Source organism: Nylanderia fulva, unplaced genomic scaffold (assembly GCF_048542155.1).
Source record: "Nylanderia fulva isolate GAGA-0341 unplaced genomic scaffold, ASM4854215v1 Scaffold33, whole genome shotgun sequence".
Taxonomy (NCBI): Eukaryota; Metazoa; Arthropoda; class Insecta; order Hymenoptera; family Formicidae; genus Nylanderia; species Nylanderia fulva.
This window is the reverse complement of record NW_028190400.1, coordinates 531736-555228: the sequence shown is the minus strand read 5'-3', so window position 1 is coordinate 555228 and position 23493 is coordinate 531736. Positions and strand designations below refer to the sequence as shown.

At 31.3% G+C, this 23493-nt stretch overlaps 2 protein-coding genes across 11 annotated transcripts in view; both read right to left on the bottom strand.

The window, feature by feature from the left end:
• Positions 1-746: 746 nt before the first annotated feature.
• LOC114937374 (uncharacterized) overlaps positions 747-23493 on the bottom strand; it is a 126104-nt gene continuing 103357 nt past the window's right edge. For all 9 annotated transcript variants that reach the window (XM_085484952.1, XM_085484950.1, XM_085484953.1 and 6 more), the window contains 6 exons: positions 21818-21967; positions 10351-10623; positions 8250-8336; positions 8024-8072; positions 7518-7776; positions 747-7410 (listed from right to left, as the gene is read on the bottom strand). In XM_085484952.1, coding sequence (XP_085341078.1) covers positions 6819-7410; positions 7518-7776; positions 8024-8072; positions 8250-8336; positions 10351-10623; positions 21818-21967 — 1410 coding nt within the window. In that variant the 3' untranslated portion in view covers positions 747-6818. The remainder of the gene's footprint in view (positions 7411-7517; positions 7777-8023; positions 8073-8249; positions 8337-10350; positions 10624-21817; positions 21968-23493) is intronic.
• LOC146722330 (dynein light chain roadblock-type 2-like) lies at positions 19117-21036 on the bottom strand. 2 transcript variants are annotated; one of them, XM_085484948.1, is made up of 4 exons: positions 20532-21036; positions 19998-20153; positions 19547-19881; positions 19117-19473 (listed from the first exon to the last, which is right to left on the bottom strand). In XM_085484948.1, exons 3-4 carry the CDS (start codon positions 19602-19604, stop codon positions 19262-19264), a joined length of 270 nt encoding a protein of 89 aa, XP_085341074.1. In that variant the 5' UTR covers positions 19605-19881; positions 19998-20153; positions 20532-21036; the 3' UTR covers positions 19117-19261. The 2 variants fall into 2 exon arrangements, with proteins under 2 accessions (XP_085341074.1, XP_085341075.1); XM_085484949.1 differs by lacking the exon at positions 20532-21036 and adding an exon at positions 20368-20525.

Here is a 23493-nt window from a genome sequence, read left to right as displayed (position 1 = left end):
GTATAATTTTTAATAATTTATGTTATAAATCGTTTCACAAATATATTTCTATACTTATGTAGCTTTTATTGCCTTTTTATTTGTAGATTTAAAAAAATTTTCTAAAGAGCTTTTATATATTATATTACTTTATAATGACTTGCACTGTGTCGATTACACGTTGACGACTGTTAACATCGCGTCATGCTTTAGCATCGTTGAATCAAATTCAAGAGTAATTTGAAAAATCTGATGCAATAAGATGTCTATGTAGTCTTTTATTTTTAAGTACAAACGTAATCTCTTGTTAAATAAAATTTCTAGCTAATCTTTCGCTTTCGTATCGCGCGTGAAAGATTGTATTGTTAGGCGTAGTTCCTAAAACGTAATACTATATTCTTTAAAGAAAAATTCAGAGAAATGAGTCAGTGAATAAGGAAATAGGAAAGGAGGATATGATAAATTGTGACAATAGTCAAACTTTTTTTTTTTAATATAATAATAGATATATGAAAGTTATGAAATTTGCTGATTTTTTGATACACGAAACGCGAATATATTATACATGAATTTATATACATATGTATATATTCCGTGTAATTCCATTAATTATGCATAAATTACTCATGCGTGTTTATGGAATTTAGAAAAATAATGAACGAGATTTTTTTGATCGGAAAACTGATTTAGATTTTTTTTTTAAATTTTCAAACAAGTAACATTTGGGAGAAAGGATAGGAGCTGAGAATAAAAAGAAGAGAATCAAGTGATTTCACTAATCTTCATCTTTATTATTACTGTGTAAATATGTAGGCACTGAACAAATAATGTTTCATAATTTGTTTACAAACAATTACACTTACTGATCTTCGTCTTTTGTTCAATCAATGAATATTCTTCGCGAGATAACAGCCCTCGAATAGCGTTCGACTATACAAGGCTGTCCTATATGTGTATGTACGTGTGTATGTGTCCGACACGTGTCTAGAACACTCGAATCTTAATTAATAATTCTTATGGTAAATATACCGGTTGTCGTCCTGACGGCACATTGCATGCGTTCGATCCCAATTTCTAATTTGCGACCTTAATTTACTTTATCAATATATATATATACTTCACTTTTATGTATGTATACTTCAATCTCTATATCCGCTAAATATATTGTTCTTCTAAGTTTAAGAATTACCACGATTATTAAAGATAAGTATACATATCTATATATATACTTCAGAGAAATTATAATTAAAATTAATAGCAATCATGATAAAAAAGTGTCAAATATATATATATGTATATGTCGTGTAGAAGGGGACGAGACACAAGATATAGGGAAGGCGGAGGGGGAGGAAAAGGAAGTAGGGAATTGATAGGTGAGAAAAGGTAGTGAGGAAAAAAAACCGCAAATTCTAACTTTGGCTAAGAGACTGACATTTGATGTCTTCAAGCGCGACGTCGGCTTCTCTTCCCGAAACCGCCGCGTTCTCCAATTTCGAAATGTCAAACTAAAGAGAAAAATTGGTACAAAGTCTTGAGATACATGTATATATAAATGAGTTCGACAAGATGTGTGTGACACTTGTTTTTGTAAATGTGCTGTGTATGTATGTGTACAAATGTTCATCGGTGAAAGAATGTAACTTTACAATTAGGATAATCAAGGTCATTTAGTATTATCGGCTAATCGCTTTTCAGCCTTTTCCGTGTCTCAGGTATAAAACTAAAGGGGACGGCCGACAAAGCCGTCTTGTAAAACTATATTCATATATTTTGTTCTCTTTCTTTGTCTCTCTCTCTTTCTCTATTGCGCTCAAGTGTGTGTTTATTAGAAACATTCTTTATATACTGCAGATAAGTCAATAGATAGATTTCACTGTTTCGTGCGTTTATACATGAGACACTCCGTAACCGAGCGTATTATTCAACGCGAAATACTCTGATGTGACGTTATCACCGATGATGATGATGATGATAATGATGATGCTACCGAAGATGATTAATGCGCACGTAGGTGTCGTCAATGAATTTTTCTTGCATTAATTTAATGATCATTCGCAAACGTCGATATCGCGGTGGTCCGTTTTTTGGAATAGCTATAATAATTATAAATATATTTATATATATGTTTATATATATACATTTATATATGTATATCTGTGTGTATATATATATATGTATATATATACGTATATATAATAGGTCCATGCGTTCTCCTCCTTTATGCGCGTGTTATGCAACGTATATGACAGTGAAGAGTACATGTATATATGTGTGTATATTTTATACATACATACATATATATATTATATATTTATGTATGCATATATGTATATATATATACATATACACACATTAGGAATGTACATAGTGTAGGTATAGATATCTTTTAATTATAGATTGTGTATAAAACGATGATACATACTATATTACTCGTTTATATCAAACGACACATAATTATGATATTAATGTTTAGTCTCATGGTACGACGTTCCAGGGCACACATTCCAGGCGCGTCGGTCGCCAATAGGCTAATATTATATAATAATAGTCTTGTCCTGTCATCTCGCGCAGTCACGCACTCGCTGACTCGTAGTCTCTCTTTCGCCCCTTAAAAAAAAAAAAATAAAAAAAAAAGAACGATTGCCACACCCGACGCGTGCTTATGATACAAGAATCTCCAAATGAATGGTCATCAGTCTTTGAACGTACGATTCAATATAACACATAATTCATATATAGCGATATCTCAAATTCGAAAAACCGATGTTTTTTTTGTACTTTAATAAAAGTTTGATAACAAATATCAGAAAAGAAACATTTTTATACATATTAAATAAAAATAGAAATACATATATACATGCATCGTAAAAATTTCGTTTAGACTTTCGCAGGTTTCATACATATAATAAATTAAAAAGATTTTAATCGATAACATATAATAATAAATAAACAAAATAATGATTAAGTTCTATTAGTGGATTATAAGTGCGAGTGTGTCTAAAACACCTCAGTATATGTTCGTTTTCATTACATCAAAATTTTTTTTTCTCAAATTTAATTACTCTCATCATATCCAGCTTTATTTCAAAGCTAATAATTTTAGAAGATATGAATAAATAAATATAACAAACCCGGATTGGCCTCATATTATATATATATATCAGATAATAAAATTATATATATTATATTATATAATATATATAATACAGGATTATTCAAAAGAATTTATTCGATTTTTTAATGATTATTTTTTAAGTTTATAGATACATAGCTTCAACAAGGCGATTTTTTATCCAGGTTTGTGGGTAATGGTGACATGTGCACAGCAACGTGTTCCCCAAAAGAAAAAGTATAAGTAATTTAATAGAATTCGATAGATTTGAAACAAATGGTTGGTACTGGTGTATTATAGAGACGTCCATTAACGGAATTTAATAATTAAAAATTTGAGTTTATTGTTGTGTGTGTGTGTGTTGTTGTTGTTATGTGTGTGTGTGTGTGTGTGTTGTACTGTATAATTATTAATAATAAAATTAAAATATATCCAAAAAGATTTGAAAAGATTTTTCCTCATTTGTTCTGTGGCTCAATCTTCAAAAACGTGACCATTCATTCGAATATCAATATTTATATATATACATATATATATATATATATATGTATATATATATATAAATTATCATTATTAAATATTAATACTTCTAATCGTATACTCTCGTTAGAGTAAAAGTGGTCTCGCGCATTCCAAATATAAATATATCTGGACGCTATAGGCAAATACAGTGTACCAGCGCATGTATTTTTTGCTTTCTTGATATGCGATAGATACTAACCTAACAAAACTCGCTCTTACATTTCTGATTTGGTATGTTTTAGTCTTATTTTATTAAGAAAAAATATAGAAGAGAAAAAAAAGGGAGAAAGTTACTCCTTCATTTAATACAAAGTTTCGATGAGAGAGAGAGAAGATACAATGAGAAAAATATTAAATTAAACTTGATGAGAATGGAACAGATCTTAGCTTTTTTTTTCTTTTTTTTTCTCTTGTCATTTAAGAAGTTACGAATAAAATTATCGTAAACGTTATTGCATTATAAAATTATATATTTATGTATGATAAAAACGATCGGTTTGGAGCACTCGTAAAGTAATCGAAAGACTTCAACTCTTTCAATGTTCGAAATGTTATTTTACATATTGAACATAGAAAGTAGATTAAAAAGATATAATGTTATCGCCGGATAAATTATCAACGCGATTGTTAGAAATATGTACCCTCCTTTATAATGCACAACTGTGTGTATGTATGTGTCTGGATATTTTGTGTGCATCTCACACTTATTGTTAGTTGAGAATCTCGGACATGTCATTATGCTTTTTCAGTTTTGTTTTTTTTGTTTACTTTAATAATCAGTCGACTCCGTTTAGAAAGAGAGAGATTTTTTGCATTCGCGTATAAGGAATGCGCGTCTTTGTATTATGTATTATCCTATATTTACAAGTTTCACGATATATATATATATATAATCGTTTTTTCTATTCGTCATACTGAAATTTCCGACGACGAAACATTCCATTCGCATTACTTTACAAGTATCCTCCCGCGAGAATAAACCTCCTCTCCACTGCAACTAAGTCTTATATCATCGAAAAATATCATCGAGAGATACCTCTACTGTACTACTAATTCTTATTTAGTTTTATCTTCAGCGAACAGGAATACTCATTTCCAGTCAATATCTCATAGAGTACAATTATTGTATATGTGTTTATGTATTTATACATACACATATATATATATATATATATATATATATATATATAGCGCGCGGTAGTCTCTGGATAGCTTCCCATTTGTTTATCTAACTTAACGTAAACACCGCGCTTGCGAAAGCTTATGACAAAAATAAAATAAACGGAATCGCGAGTTATACAAATAGTGAGAACGATGATACCGTACGTAGTAGCGTTATCATAGTGTCATTGTTTGCCGATAATGCTACTTTTCGTATCAATATCGTTCCTCCGCGTTGCTCTTTACAACAAAGATCCGATCATTGCACGAAACAGGAGGATCTTCCCTGGTTTCCCCTTTAAAATAATGATACTTTTCTCGGATACTTCGGATACTCTTCTTTCCCTTTTACATTAAATAATATTAATTTCATATTTGAATATTGCACTTTATATTTGCAATGGAGGGATGCTTTATACTTCGATTATTCACGAATTTGATATCGGTTTATCCAAATAAAAATCACTCTGCTAAAAAAAAAAAATAAAGAAAATATTTAATACATATACAATAAACATAAGTTGTAAAACGTTCCTTAGTGTATATAGTGGTATTAAAAAAGACAAAAAGTACACATAGATTTTTACCAATTTAGCATTTCGAATACTATTAAAAAAGCGTCGCTACCACGATTTACTTTCTGAATGTTTATATGACAAACAGACACAAAAATCGCTGCTAACTACTACAACCAACTTTAATTGCCTGTGCTCATTCTTAAAATCAAAGTCATTCCGTCTAGTCGTTCTAGACTGTCACACGAAAAATGTGATGATGTACGTAAATGAATCTCGAACTGGCGAATCAACAATGTAATCAGAGGGACCGGTACTCTGACGTTAAGGCTTTCATCGCGAGAAAATTGATTTAAATCATAAACGATTTACTATTGGGCACGTGCAGCCTGACGAAGTGACGATTTTCTCTCTGGTTCGCGAAATACTTTTCTAAATACAAATGTCGCAGCTGAGAATACTATCTACAATCGCGTTTTATTTCGGGAGAATCTCTTCGTGTATCTCTTCTTCCGTATCACGCGAACGGGGTACAATCTTCCAATAGTATATGCATTATGATTTAAATGTTCATGTAATATATAACAAAACAAAACGCGCTCCTAAACGCGATCCTGACGAATGGATCACACAAGGAACATATCTACGCTGAAGGACCGTCATATTCCGTTTTATCTTTTCCTCTTGTTGTGAGGTATGTATTACACTATGATGGATCTACTTGTGGTGAATATATTGTCGCTCTTTACGTGCTATACCATACAGACACATGCGGCAGAAAATAGTATAGGCATTCTTTGTTTGCGATAACACACTCTACATCGTTATTCAAAAGGAACTTCGATTGAACTTTTTATTATACGCTTTTTTTTCTTTTGTTTCTTTCTTTGCTATTTTCTTTTTTTCTTCACGAAGGCCAAGGTCGCACGCGCGCTACCGACGTGTGTAGATCAAAGTGAACCGAGTCTGAAGATAAAACGAAAGTTTATATTTCACATTTGTCTCAATACCATAAAACAAAAGTAGATGTTTTCGCAGCTCAACTCGGGTTATTGATTGTGAGCGTTAACTTCTCGGGAATAGATTTCGCAACATTATAATACGATTTTTACGTTAATACATGCGAAAAATACGTGGCGGGGTCATGATCGTGTCCACGGAAATCGACTCAAAGACGTGACAAAGTGTATGAGCTTATTGTTTTACAACTGATAAGCAGCTTTTACGAAATGCACTCGCCTTTTCAAGTTTTTACAATTCCGACACTAATCGCGACCCGCCACCGATCAATCGCAATCGATCACGCGCGAGATTGTCTGAGGCTGCTCTCTTTTTTTTCGCAAGAGCAGCAACGAGTCTCTTCCTACCTATTTCAAATGAAAATTCGTGAGAAAGCGCGTAAATACGTTAGAGTAGAAACTGCGCGGACACTGCAGATCCGACCTGTAACTGGTACTGCTCGGCGTTGCACTACGAGGATGATGGTGGTGATGGTGATTCGCCGTGGGTGTTAAGTATGGTCTGAATAGTTAGGGTTTACTATTGTCGTTGTTCAACGACAATGGGTCAGCGAGTTTTTGCTGCTGTTGTTGCTGCTGCTGCTGCTGTTGTTGACTGACCTCGCTGACGGCACCGCCGCTCATCAGCTTCGCGTTGTTATTTTCCGTATTCGATATTTTCGCGTAATCGCGCTTGCGCGGCGTATTCTCCGACTTGACGATCGTGATGTCCGGATTGTTCTCCAGCATGGACGTCGCGGCTTTCGTCACCGTTGCCGGCACCTCGATGTAACCGCCGCCCTCGCGCTTGATCGACGTCGTCGTCGTGGTCGCCGTGTTCGCGTTAATCTTCTGCAGTATGTCGTTCACGGACTCGTTGTTCTCCGTCGTCACCGGCTCCGTCGTCGTCGCGTTGTTGCCGCCACTGCCGTCGATATTGCCGCCGGATGCCAGATCGCCTGCCAGCGAGATCCTGTCTGGACCCTGCAAGGTCGACAGATATGTCGCGAGCGTGTGGACGGTCACGTTGAGGAACTCTGCGGCCCGGAACAAAGTAATTTCTTTCCGCCGTAGTTTCGCTAACACTTCAGCGGGGCCTGGTTCAGACCAAAAATCCCTTACTCTGAAAGTTCAATCGCGTTATTATCGCGATACCAGTTTTTTTTTCTTTTTTTTTGACAAAATTTTATACCTATTTTTTGTTTTACAATTCAATCTCTATTCTATTACCTGTAAGGATGTTTAAGGCAACCATAACTGTCGCGGTATCTGCCGTAGAGGGTGCCGTAAGAGACGCCGAGAATCTCGGCGGCAGTCTTCATCTCTAGTTCCTTGCTCTTGATCGCGTCCATAACGCGTCGCGTGAATGGTTCCTCCCAAAACTCCTGCCGCCGTCCTGTCGTCAGATAATCGTTCATCTTCACCACGTCCCGGAATTGTTCGGGGATGGACAGATTCGCGGCGTTGGAATTTGATGGAGTGCTAGGCGCTGCAACAGCAAATGTTTCAGTGAATGACGATGTATAATAGCGTCGAAAAGATTGAAACACGTTTCTTTCAGAAGAATTTATGTTTCTATGGACAAAGAAATCGAGTCAAAAACTTCTCTCATTGAATGGCTTCAAGAAATTACAGAAAAATGTTCAAATATATGTAATTAAACGTCTTTGAAAAACGGGCTATTTCACTGTAGAAAAAAATTATTACAAAGCTGCGAGTACAAAAATCATATATACCTTTCTTTTCCTGGTCGGATGTACTATCATCCTTGGACATGTAGGACAACTGAAAGAAGCATAAAATGCATCATGAGTATCATTGAATAAAATATTTGCGCGAGAATAGTCTAATCCGTCGAAAGAAAGTAGAGCGAGCTCTACTAGCTCTCTTAATGGATGTCCGATTTAATTACGCGTCCAAGTAAAGGAGGAAAGAGGAATTATACTTTAAAATTGGCCTTACCACCGGCAGTGGCGTTTCGTTAGTCTCGTTCATCATCATCTCGTCGTCCCAACTCTCATGATCGCCGCCCTCGCTCATCATCTCCTCCTGAGAAAAAGTTCAACGTGACACATTAGAGTCGCACGTAAGTATCCCCGCGTACATAGGTGAAAAATGTGTGTTAAATTTAACAGATATCACATGTCCCAAACGGTTCGCCGAATTTTTTGTGTTAATTTAACGTAATATGGATATATGTTAAATGGAGACACAAAAATACTGTGTTAATATTTTAACACAAAATACATTATAAAACTTCAAGTAATTTAAAATAAATTGATGTAAAATTAACATAGTTTTAATGTTAAAATTAAGCAAAAATATGTTAATTTTAGATTTTATCATCCCCACTTATAAATGAATAAAATGAAAAATCAACATGTTTTTTCTGTAAATTTTAACAGATAATATTTGTCATTAATAAAACAGAACATATTTATTGTGTAAAATTAAAAATAGATGCACATTGTGTTATTTTTACATTTTTTTCAGTTGTTTTATTAATTTAACATTTAAATTCAATTAACGCAACAGAAATATGTTAAATATTTAACACAAAAATTTTAACGTGAACCTTTTTTAACAAGAAAACACAAAACCCGCCTCTGCGAATCTAAAATTTCCCAATTTTTACATTCATGACAAGGGTCAACCGATAAATCTGTTGATCTCAAATATTTCTAGCATGCATAAGTCTCGGTGCAACGAAATTATATTACAGGCCTGCCTGTTTTCCCTCGTTTTTAATCTTCTTTGAACGTTCACTATGCATTTCAATGTCGCGTTTTTGTATCGAAGCTAGACTTTATTAGCTTAGCACTTCCGGCATTTTTTGATTACATCATAGATCAGTCGTGTAGCATGATTAAGAAATGATAACGCGCTACTTAAGTGTTCGATATGCGCAAAAAAATCTAAATTGAAAGAAAATCTAAATAAATTAATAATTCATATGATATAAAAAAATCCATAAAATGGTAATTTTGAATTATTTAACTAAAAATCATGATGCATGAATATTTAAATGCAATAACGCGCGAGAAGCGAGAAAGGATTCTAAAATAAATATCAAAAGTGCTAAAACATTTTAATAGCATTTTACAAGCACTATAAACGTTTTAAAGTTTAAAGATTTTGATCCGCGATGCGTAATTGTCAGAGTATCGATCAGTTATAAATGAGAACATGTTATTCAAAATAAATCGTATAATGACAACAGAGAGGTTGTCAATATTTTATTTTCCACGATATTTTTAATTTCATCAATCGATGTGTATTCTTTTATTTAGAAGGAGAAAGCGACAAAAGTTTTTATCAATTGAAATGAGTAAGAAGTATTTGATCAACGAAATTCGTAATAAATAAAATATAATTTCAACATTCCAACTTTCAACATTACATTAGAAAGACATATACATTAGAAGGAACAAATTTTTACAAAATATTATAATACGGCACCGACTCTTATACAAGCATATACAGAATATTTCTAAAACTCTGTCAGATATTTTAAGGGCGTATTCTAGAGCTCAAAATAAGAGAAAAAGTTATAAACATAGGTCCAAAAATGCTTTTCCTCCGAGTTATAACTCCTTAAAGTTGGGGGAAAAATCGAAAAATGTATCGTAACTCTCAGACTCTTTCGTAGATTGTTGAAAAAATCTTTTTGATGAAAAGAGCTACAATATATTTTTTAAATTTTTTAACCCAACTAGACACCTATGTTTAAAGAAACTTTTTTTCTTATTTTGACTTCTAGAATACACCCTTAAAATCTTCGACATAGTTTTGAATTAGTGTTGAATTTGTATACAGGACACTCGGCTCCCGCGAGTAAAATATTTATAATATTTCGAAATTATTAGGTCACGGATACAATGAGAGGAATAAGGAACGAGGAATTTAAACACAAGGAATAGGAATTAGGAATAGAGAATTAAATTTCGCCTAATGGAAATCCATGCTTTCCAATTCCTTCTTCCTTCATTGTTAATTCTCTATTCCTAATTTCTTGCGTTTAATTCCTTGCTCCTTATTCCTCTCATTGTGTCCGAGCCCTTACGTTTCCCGTGATGCATGTGATTTTCGGTGTGAAAACGTCGTGTGCCGAGGGGGGGTCGTCCAGAGGCGGACGACCTCTGCGTCTTTGCTTCGGAGCTGGCGGCTCTTCGGTCTCGCCCTCTCGCAGGACCGTCTCGACGCCGGGGGTCGCTGCTCCAGGACTGTGACCGGTGTTGTTCAAGTCGTTTGGCGCGGTATCGTTGCGCCAGCTCACCTCGGCAAGTCCCTTGATGTGTAAATCCTCCGCCGTTTTCAATAACGACGATAGCCTCGTCTGCAAAACAGAAGCAATCCGTTTGCCTTTAATGCCTCCACTCGTATTTCTCTATCATTATCTAGGTATACGTAATTATTATTACAATCATCATCGCTACTGTATTTTACATGGTATAAAAAATAGATTAATTATTACACTTCAATGAAAAAATTAACCAGAATGAGACTAATTATTTCTTATGGATTTTTTGGATCCTGAATACGAATTGCTCCACCATGTCACGATTTTGAGAAATTTTTAATTAAAGTTCACATTTTGAAGCTATAATATAACAAAGTTCGCGAAAAAATCCTTTTTTGCAACTTTAATTAAAAATTTCTCAAAATTGCGACGTTATGGAATAATTTGGAAACCAGATTTGTATTCAGCATCCAAAAAATTATAAGAAACGACTAGTTTCGTTCCAGTTAATTTTTTTTGTTGAACAATGTTATCCGTTCTTTTCTTTAAAAAAAGGGCATGTTAACTGAGTAAATTTTATTTTAATCTAATTGTAAGTATCGAGACCTCTTTTCTCAATGTTAGTTACTTGTCTCGAAGTTTGCTTCGCAGTTTAAATCATAAGTCGTGTGACAGTTTTATACTTTGCGATTAAACATAATATTATTTTAATATTATTTTAATTTGCCAAGTTCCTATTATGCACGTAATTTTGTTTGTCATCGAATTTCTATCATGCATATAATTTTAAAAAATTCCCGAATTTTTATCATGCACATAATTTTAATTCGCCGTATTTCTATTATGAAAATAATTGAAATTATACATAATAGAAATTGGGCCAGTTAATATTATGTACATAATAGAAATTTGGTGAATTAAAATTATAAATATATAATTAAAATTCAAGAATATACAAATTATGTACATAACAGAAATTTGGCAAATAAAAATTTAAAAAATAATGGAAATTCAAGAATTTAAAATTATGTACATAATAAAAATTCAAGAATACATTATGCATACAATAAAATTATGTACATAATAGAAATTCAACGAATTAAAATTATTTACATAAAAGAAATAGGGCAAATTAAAATTATGTGCATAATAAAAATTCAGCAAATTAAAATTATGCACATAATAGTAATTCGGTGAATTAAAATTATGTACATAATTAAAATTCGGCGAATTAAAATTATGTATACTTATTATATTGCGTTTACATATTTGTGATTTAGAAATATAAAAAAATTTTTTGACATTAAAAATAAAATTATATATACATGTAATTATATATACATGTAACTATAATATTAATGCTAAAATTGAAATTATTTTATTAATAATAAATTTAAAAAATATTAATAAGTAAAAAAGTAATTTTAACAGAATGTAGAAAATACAATTAATATTAATTTGAAATAAGGAAATTTAAAAGTTTATTAATTAGGACATAATATTAATTTACTAATTTAACGCTCATCTTATGATACATGATAAAAAGTTAGATTAATTGTAACAACTGACAACAAATTAATTTTGTTCATTATTTTCTGAACAATCAAGTTCAGGTATTACTTTTAATTAAGTTTTGCCTATGTCTAAAATTTGATTAATTTGTTTTTTTTCACGTCTCTGTCGAATTTACATGATACATTTATATACAGTTATTTATTTTAAGAGCAAATGGAAATAAGTGTTTTAAATTTGACTCATGTACTAACAATATTTATGTGCACTTGATATGGCTATTAAAATGTTCTGTTTCCCTTTCCCTCTTTCTCTCTCTCTAATTATATATCATACCTCTTATTGAGCTTCCTAAAATAATTTATTGATGCAGATTACACGTAATCAAAATAATATTTAAAATATAAGATGTACAGTATTGTGTTGCTGTAAGAATATTTAAATTAGAAAATACTATTCGTTATTTTATAATTCGAATTAAATTGTTAAAATTATTTATTCTATCTATACATTATAAAATAGCAAAATTATTTATTCTATCTATTTAAAAAATATAAAATAAAAAAAGTTTTAGAGACAATTTTATATTTATTTTTGTTGTAATACTCTGAAAAAAATAGAGGGGAGAGAGAGAGAGAGAGAGGGAGAGAGAGAGAGAGAGAGAGAGAGAGAGAGAGAGAGAGAGAGAGAGAGAGAGAGAGAAAGGCAGAGATCTATACGGTTTTCTTCGTCTAATTATCTACGTAATGTAACATTTCTGCCATTCTCATTCGTACCATTTCATTCTTATTTGTTCGAAACACCGTGTAGGCGTCGAGAAAGAAAATGTTTGTTCTCAGAATAGCAGATAAAAAGAATTGACGTCATTTAAATTTTTCGACACTCGTTAGAGTCGGTACTCGAATGCTGCGTTATTAAAAATTAAAATTTAATCTATATTTACAGAATAAATTATATATCACAACTTCGAGAGAAATTGGAAAGAAGACAAATTAAAGAAGTTTTGAATTTGATTCTGTTTGAATTTTCTGCAATCGGAACTAAACCTTCATTGCAAAATATCTAATTTGATTACAATATTGTATAATAACACTTTTAAATAAATATAATTAAACTGAATATATATTATTTAAAAAATCGTTATAATTATTTAAATGCTCAAATGCAGCACTAACAATTTTTTTTATTTTCTGGAAGGGAATTACTGCAGTGACTTCTCTTTTTTCAATTAACTAATATTAGGAAAAATAATACTGATATTAAAAAAAAATGTATTTTTTGAAAGTTCTAAAGTATCAAAAGTTAATATAAAATTGAAAAATGGCGCGCGCTTTCGTTGTTCTAGTCATATAAAATTATGACAATAACACCCTATAATTATTTTTATAATTTTTATTTTGCAATATGTATATGCGAATAGAATGAGCGAGATTAAAGATAAATTTCGTGCTTTGAAAAAAAAAAGCGTAGACACGAATAGATGTGAGTTATTCAGTTGCGAAACTCGTTAAATCCCTTATTGTAAATTGTACGGAAGAAAATTGAAAAAAATTGATTGCTTATTTATAAATTCGCGTAATAATTTATTATAATGTTGCACACACAAAGATGTATCATCGCGTTAACGATTAAATTCTTGAAAATGTTAAAAGCTTTAAGTTACTAAAGATGCTTTAACTTACATCATGTATAGCAAAACGTGAATAATGGTAAATGTAAATGATAAAACATTAAGATGATAATTGTATACGGATGTCGTTAATATTAATGACATTAATAAGAAGTACGACGATGGGGAAATAAGAATAAACGCTTCTTTACATGGGAGGGACGGTCGGATTGAAATGAGCGGAAATGAGTAAATGAGTGCGTTTTTCATTTGGACACCGATTTTCCCTGTAATCGCACTCATCCGCCGTGACTATATATACATACATACGTATATCTACCTACGTATACTCTACATATAACGTACGTAAAATTTATGAGAAAAATTTAATTCAATATAAATTTAATATAAAGTTTTCCACCGAAATATTTTATCTTGTGAATTACTTTACGAGTTGAATCACTGTTAGGAATGATTAATTATCCCATAATTACAAAGACGATATATTTAGACAATGCGTTTTTTCTTTCTCTCTCCTTTTTTTATAAATTTGAAATACTGCGAGAAAAGGGAAGAATAAAAATATAGAAGGCAGGTCCATTACTTTCACGTCGCCGGCATGAACCGCTTATTTATTTTCATCAGAGTATTATTTTTCCTGGCAGATTTTTCTCTGGATCTTTCTTCTCCGGCAAAAAAAAAAATATCTGAGCAGTTTAGAGTGCGTGAATCGCGGGATAGATGCGTATAGACAAAGTTATAAGCAAAAGAGGGCACTAAGAATCACGGTGCACAACACTCAACACTTGATTTCATAAAAATTTATAATTTAGTATCCGAATAGATTAAAGTGAAACAACAATTTGTCGGTTTCCTTCCAATCTTCCAGAAAATTGTAACAATATAAATACAACAAAAGAGATAAGGGATCTTTCCGCGCTTATATATTAATCAGAGAAACTCTTATAAAAATTCTTCCAATACCATATTGTCCTACGATTATCATGATTTTCAGGGTAAATTCTAAGAGAAAATTCTCTCAACGCGCGTAGACGTTTGTATTCTCTCTCGTCCGGAGAAGTGGAAAAATTCGCACGAGAAATCGGACGAAAAATCGTAAGCACGTACATGCATATATGTGTGGGGGGTTGCAGCAATAGGCGATCCTAATTATTACTTGCTAATTCTCACCGGCAATCGCAATACAGCAATGGCACACGCTCACGCGCGACCAAATGCTAAATAATATGGGAACTTTCTACAAACGCGCGGTGCGGCTTTCTATCGGCCACGGTCGGAATTGGAAAAATGCCTATGTGGGTCAGCGTCGCCGCTGTACCGCCGCCACGAAAATAATATATTTCTGAAATATCGCCGCTTTCTCTCTCCCTTTTTTGTTTGTTGCGCGGATGCAAGAAAAGGGACTATGGGGGAAAAACATTTCGGTCTAAAATCGTCCAAAATCTCTCCGACTCCTCTCATATACAGTTGCTTTATTTCGATCAGATGGAGAGCTTAAATCGCTCGCCGCCAATCTTTAATCCGGGATCGGGCTGCGCACGATTTTCACTCGGCGATTTTTCACGATTAGGCCTGTGCGACACAAAACGTGCCGGAGAGAAAGCTCGCGCGGCTGCGACTGCATCATCACGATTAGAAATCAAGGAAGAATTTATTCTCCTCGGAAATGGATTTATATCTTTGAAGGTTCAACACATCATTAGCTTCGAAAGAGAGAGATGCAACAGAGATGCAAAGTATCAAAACTATCAAATTGTTGAATACACATAAATGAGAGATTTTTTAAATTGATTAATAATAAGATATTTCTCTCTTCAAATATTTTAAAAGAGGTAATTCATTAATTAAACTTTTAGATTATTTCACACACAAAAGTAAAGATAAAAAGTAATAATGTAACTAATTAATAGATGTCTGAAATTGTACAAGATTATGTCAAAAAATTCCAAAAAGAAATATATATTACAGAAAATTGATCACTATAAGATGTTTAGAAAATTAGATATTTTCCGGGAAAAATTACAGTCAAAATATATGAATTTTTTTAAATTTACGAAAATTTCAATATATTGATGTACTAAAGAATTGTCAAATAAATTAAATTACTGTCAAAAAGACTAAAGAAATATTTAAGATATATAAAATCTTAGAAAAACAATTTTCATTAAATATTTACTTTGGACAATTTCAAAATTGAAAACATACGAAAATATAATAATCGCAAACAAGATGCTGGAATGCTTGTTTCATTTTCATTACTAAAATCCAGATGCAAGGAGCAGCGCAGTAACTTATAAATATAAGCGGACTTTCAAGGATTATATCTGTTGCTTTATTATTATATTTGCCAAGTGTAAGCTCTCTTAAATCCATGACTAAAAAGTCTCTCAGGGATTACGCGAAAACAATTAGCGAAATTTATTAAACAATCTGTGTGATTAGAAACTTTTATCACATTATACGAGTATATATGCGAGATAATGTATTACAACTATTCATATTTTGACACTATATCTTTGTTAATGATTCGAAATTGATTTTCCTCAATGAAAATAATATTTTTAACCCGCACGCAATTTTTCAATTTTTACCTTTAATATTTTAACATTTTCAGGATAAAATTTCTGTGTTCAAATAAAATCCATTTTAAATTAAAAAATGCGATTTTATGTTAAATATCCCCTTTTTTAATTAGATCCTTTCTCTCGAAATACATTTTCACGTAGTTCAAAATCGACTTCGAATTCATCAAAGTGTCAGATACACAATCGTGCATACAATATCCTTATCGGTTTCCTGACTAGGATAATCTCTAAAAACTCACCTTTAAAAAAAGGTAAAAAAAGGCGACCAGTTAAGGGCACACCATTAACAAAAATTATCCATTGCAAACCCATGTACAATAGAATTGTATGAAAAATTATCGATTATAAACCAATGTACAATCGTAACAAAAGTAATGAAATAAAAAAAAAATTGCGCCAAGTGAAAGTAGAAACTTGTACCAGTGGAAAATTAAAGTTGCAGACATATATAGAGTCGTATAATGAATCAATAAAAATTTAAATTTGCAAATGTAAAATTGTACCATAAAAAACTTATCTTTTAAAAAAAAAGATAAACAAGATGCCAAGTCCATGCGCCATGTGAAAAAGTGTTAAACAAAAAAGTATTTTTAAGTAAAAAAATCTATCAATTGACAAAAATTTATGTTCTAAAATTAATATCTCTACAAAAAGTAATGTCCAATTATTGCGCGAATAAATAAACATTTTTATAAAAAATTAAAATTTAAAAACTTATGCAAATTTAAAATTAATATAAAATAAAAAGAAATAAAAAAATTTTAGTTAAAAAAACTGGGCGCGCTGCAATGAGTTTAAAAGTAACAATTTAATTTTAATATCATTAGAATATTATTTAGCAGCGCGCCCAGTTTTTTTAACTAAAATTTTTTTATTTCTTTTTATTTTATATTAATTTTAAATTTGCATAAGTTTTTAAATTTTAATTTTTTATAAAAATGTTTATTTATTCGCGCAATAATTGGACATTACTTTTTGTAGAGATATTAATTTTAGAACATAAATTTTTGTCAATTGATAGATTTTTTTACTTAAAAATACTTTTTTGTTTAACACTTTTTCACATGGCGCATGGACTTGGCATCTTGTTTATCTTTTTTTTTAAAAGATAAGTTTTTTATGGTACAATTTTACATTTGCAAATTTAAATTTTTATTGATTCATTATACGACTCTATATATGTCTGCAACTTTAATTTTCCACTGGTACAAGTTTCTACTTTCACTTGGCGCAATTTTTTTTTTATTTCATTACTTTTGTTACGATTGTACATTGGTTTATAATCGATAATTTTTCATACAATTCTATTGTACATGGGTTTGCAATGGATAATTTTTGTTAATGGTGTGCCCTTAACTGGTCGCCTTTTTTTACCTTTTTTTAAAGGTGAGTTTTTAGAGATTATATCATTCATTTTTGTATATGATAAGCATCTTTAAATAAATAAGCAAATTCAATTTTTCTGGCATTTTCTTATTTTAGGTACATATATATCCAATAATTAATATACAAAATTAAATATTATTCATCACACAATTTGTATCAAAATAATATATTTTTAAAAATTTATTTTAAATTTATTTAATCATTTTTATCATTGTGATTGTAGTGGCAAGGATTTTATTGCTCAGTGTCATTGCAAGCATCTGGCCTGTATATACCATAATATATTGTGTAATACATTGGCTAAGTATGACAATATGGATTTTGATAGATTCCCATGGAATATTGGAATTTTGTCGGACTTGCAGTCATCCACCACATATGCAGCCTACAATTAAAGAACGCATTTATTCCATATTATTTGCTTCCGTTATTGGCATAGTGCACATTTTTATATATCTCAATGCTGTAGATAGCAAAACATTTTGAAAACATCTATCTTTCTATGTTATCTGCTTTTTTGAAAATATTGCAGCAAATTTATTATGGCAATATGCTTGTCCTCCTGCAGTTAAAGAGGCTTAGTACTTTAATATAATCTTTATTATTTGTATCATTTCCTTTTTCTTGGGAATTACAGCAATGCTTTTGTACTATATTGTCTTGCATCCCTCAAAAAGACAACATACTTCAAACGCACCAGTTCAAGCAATGTAACTTTGATATTTATTTACTTTAAAAAATGAGAGATAAATTATACAATATGCAATTAACCTTATCTTATAACTTTTATAAATCTTATGATAAAATCTAACTCTCTCTTAATCTTTATTATGAAAAGAATGTCGGTATTATATGAAATAATTTCATTGTATAGTTTAACTTTCAAAAATTTTGCAAAATAAAATAACTCACATTGTATTTCTACCATATATATAAAAAAAGATAGGTAAATATAAATAAATAAATATATATTTATGATATACAATAAATATATATATATATATATATATATATATATATAAAATGTTGGATTTTTATTATATATATATAATTTCAAAAAATCTTTTTTATATGCTATTGAATTTTAATACATACAATTTTGATTATATGTATTTTAATTGATTATATTTATAAGTATTTTTATATTATCTTAAAAAGACTGCATAGAATTATTTGTGCGACACTCTTATATGTATGTATAATTAATAGGGACCAACTACACATTTTTTTTTCCACTGAACAAAAACAATCTCAATATTAAAATTAAATTATAAAAAAGATACTGTGATATTTTATTGATGAGAAATGTACATTTATAATTGTATTAAATACAAAAATAAACATGCCATGAATTACTATATATACATATTTTCATAATTATCAAACTTAAAAATATAATATTGTTACCAAAGAAGAAAGCACTATTTAAAAACTCTAAAAGTTCATAATTTGTTAAATTAGTAATTAAATACTGCATTTTGTATAATTTTTAAGCTTTATTCTTTTATTTTTCTTTATTTAATTGAATAGATATTAACATCCACAATGTAGCATACAGATTAAATTAACAACCAAAGAAATAAATCTTAACTTTGAAATATATTTTTGTTTCTTTTAAATATCAATCAACTGGATTTTGTACTACTATTAATATGAATTCTTTATCTGGTGCCATCATAATTTTATGTTTTTTGCTACGTATGCGCAAGAAAGTTAAATCATTTGTTGGATTCAAGTCACGTACGACAGAACGAGCTTTATCTGACAATTGACTTATCAAACCTGCGTATTGAACTGTTGTCGTATTATCTAATGTTGACTTTATAGGAATACCTAAAACAGATATAATTTTATAAATTTTTGTTTACAACTACAAGTAAATCATGTCAATGATCTCATGTAATACCTTCTGCATTCACCACTATTGTTCCAACTACCCTTTTATGAGACTGAATTTGTTTCATAGTTTCTTCAACCTCTTATAAATTATTTCATCGAAATTTATTAATAAAATTTTTATTTTAAATATTCCAATAACGGAAGCAAATCATATGGAATAAATGCGTTCTTTAATTGTAGGCTGCATATGTGGTGGATGACTGTAAGTCCGACAAAATTCCAATATTCCATGGGAATCTATCAAAATCTATATTGTCATACTTAGCCAATGTATTACGCAATATATTATGGTATATACAGGCCAGATGCTTGCAATGACACTGAGCAATAAGATCCTTGCCACTACAATCACAATGATAAAAATGATTAAATAAATTTTAAAAAATATATTATTTTGATACAAAGTGTGTGATGAATAATATTTAATTTTGTATATTAATTATTGGATATATATGTACCTGCAATAAGAAAATGCCAGAAAAATTGTAAAATAGTTCCTATAGCACTGATATTAGATTTATCTTGTTAAGCTAATCGAATGCTGCGATGATAACTAGCCATTGCCCAACCCATGCTCACAAGTGAGCTGATAATGCTACCTGCTTGATGTACAACTGAAAAAAATATAGAAGCTAATTAAGAAAATTATTAAAAATATATGCATACTCATACATAGGCATTTATATAATTGAAATATTATTGAAATAATAGCAAAATATCTGATTTTGTATCACAGACTGTAAACTTGCACATAAATTATTATGACAATAAATTTGCAAATAATAACATTAAAATTGAATGTAAAAATTGAAATTGAAAATATCTAACCCCGCACGCTGTCAATATAGCGGAGGGCAACTATTATTAAAAATATATGCATACTCATACATAGGCATTTATATAATAGAAATATTATTGAAATATTATGACCATAAATTTGCAAATAATAACATTAAAATTGAATGTAAAAATTGAAATTGAAAATATCTAACCCCGCACGTTGATTGATTGAAATTGAAAATATCTAACCCCGCACGCTGTAAATATAGCGGAGGGCAACTATCGCCGTCTGTTGTAAAACGTGCGAGATGGACATTTCCAATACATGCATCTATTTATGTGTTGTGTACGTGTGATATATGTGTGCGCATGTGTTGTATACGTGTGAATACGTGTAGCACGATACTACTATGTTTGCGTGGTCGATGATGACAATGATGACGGGGACGTTTCTTAAAAGAAATTTTTCATATTTCGACTTTGCAATTATATATCTCTGCTTACAAATCACGTAGAGCAGAAATAAAGACACTTTTATTATATAATTCAAACTCAATCTATCGATTAAGTCTAGTATAAACTCGATTGCTTCAGCCGTTATTGAGAATTCGAAATATTATAAAGACTCAAATGTCCGACTCGCGTTAAGATACACGGTGTCTCGGCTACGTCCTTAACTGGTCGCGAGACACTACCGTGTCTCTTGATCATTGCCTCTTTCTTGTTGATTTTGCAGACTGTAAGAATTTACGCCGACAGGTCGATATTCTCGACACGTAATTTCGTATATACGCAACGGTCTTGTCATAACATGTCGCCGCACATTCGAACTTACGGTCGTCGTCGGTGTGAGTGAGAAATGTTAGCTTTTTGCAAGATAATACGCACCGTAAAGTTCTCTCGTTAACTATAGCTGTCACACGACGCGGCGACTCTTATCTACGCGAAATTGTTGTTATTGGAAAAGTGCTGAAGAAGGCGGAGAATTATTGTCCCGGGGTTTTACTGCTTAACTTTATTTCACGACGACGTAATAAAACGCCCGCCGCAACCAGCAACATTAATGAGCACGGAGTGAAAATAATGTATTTAAGATATATACTTATAATACCGAGAAATTGTCACGTCGACAATATTTAATTAGCATTTTGAATAATATAAATAGGTATTACGTTTCGAGTTTTTCAACTTCCTTTTTGTCTCTTTAAGAAAAAAATTTCAATTTTTTAACTCACCAAGATGATTTTGTACGCGCGATCTATTTAAAAATATAATTCCTTTCACGAAGATTGCTTTCGCTTCATCGCAGATTTTTACCTCTTCGTATTTTCGTATATACTCATCAAGTATGATAATAATCTGAGAAGTCGTATTTATACGTATTTTTCTTTCAAAATTCCTTGTAAATTTCTCGAGCAGGTTTCGAAACCGAAAAAATCGATAGGTCGCGAAACTAACAATAAGAACGCGAGAGAATTATTTATAGTGCGACACTTACGTGATCGATGTTGATCTCTCCCTTGTACATGAATTCGACGAGTACTTTGATGTCCGCGAATTTGACGTCTCGCATGATGACGATGGGATCCTTCTCCTCATACTGTGACAGAATTGTGTCGAAGTATGTGCTACACGCGGACAGTACAACCTGCGAACATACGTGCGAGTTGACATGATTATTAATCATTTATATGCGACGATTTTATCTTCGTAAATGCGAAGGCAGTAAACCATCATGTAAATAACATCGCAACTCGAATTCCACACATATTATGAAAACGAGCTGCTCGACATATATTATTATGTCGAACACATTGCTAACGCGCGATTTAATTACAGTGAAGTTCAATTTGAGCTTGATAAACATACTTTATAAAGGAAGGAAGAATGCTATATTATATTATGTTACGTATATATTTGTGCGTAACATAATTGTATATAAAATTAATACTATATTTTTCTATTACTATTTTATTCTTCCATATAATTATTTCATCATTTTATTCACATTTTATATGCAATTAGTGAAAAATACATACAGGGTGGGCCATTTTAAAAAATACGATCGTGTCCGGATCTTGTCTTAACTAGCTGGATCATGCTTGGCCTTTTCCCTGATTGGTCGGAGCATGTAAAATAAGACTATTGGAAAGTAAATATTTGAAGAAATAATTTTGTATTTTTATCAAAATGTAGTAACTTTCGAGCTTTATAACTCGAAAAGTACGCAATGGAAAAACATTTGACTGTAGTGTTTTGGAAAGCTCTCGAGATCAGCTACAAGAATATGTAATAAAAAATAGGGGGTGCCATTTAAAAAAATTGAGGTGACCTTCGCGTGACCTTCAACTGAATATCCAAGGTCAAACTAATGGCACCACCTTATAGCCCCTTCGAAACCATACAACACATGTCTGAACCATTTTTCGATATTTCGCTTACAATAGTTTACGAGAAAATTGATCGTATTTTTTAAAATGGCCCACCCTGTATACATTTTCGTTATGTTTTTCATATTTGCGAATATAAATTATTATAGTATTTACTCATATTTAGACGCGGTCAAACTCTATGTTCCTTCCCTGACATCAAGTTTCACCGAGAGAAATATATAGCAACTTCCTATATCACGATAAATAAATATTGCAATATAATTTTTAAAAAAACGTCATTATATAGTTATACGACTTCAATGTTCTTTGATTAATCTGCATCAATTGATATACTGGATATCCGATACTGAACTGGATACACGATCAATTTATCGAATCGAGACAATCAGCAGAGGGAAACATGTAATACTATCTGTTTTTTTGTTTCCTTTTTTTTCTGCAATCCGCGGTAAACGTTACTTAGCGTCATGTTACGTAACACGATCCAATTTATTCACTTCGGCAAGTAAGGACACGCGCGCGCGACATCGATGACGACGACGACGTCGCGTCGATCATTATTAATTACCGGTGAAATAGAATTATTCGCGAAGTCTCATTGACGCGCGTAACGAGCGCGTAATGTATGGATCGAGAACGCGCGATCGGCTGATAAAATATGAATTCTCCCGTCTGCATATATATATATTCTCGGACGAATTTTTGCAGTTATACCTCCCTCCCTGTATTCCCGAACTCTATCGACTCCTCTCGACGTAAATATCTAGCATGAAAGTCAATG

Excerpts from the sequence above, each read along its gene's own strand:
- LOC146722330 (XM_085484948.1), bottom strand. The coding sequence starts at position 19,604 with ATGAAACAAATTCAGTCTCATAAAAGGGTAGTTGGAACAATAGTGGTG. Across the intron at positions 19,474-19,546 it reads AATAGTGGTGAATGCAGAAG|GTATTCCTATAAAGTCAACA; the intron begins GTATTACATGAG and ends TATCTGTTTTAG.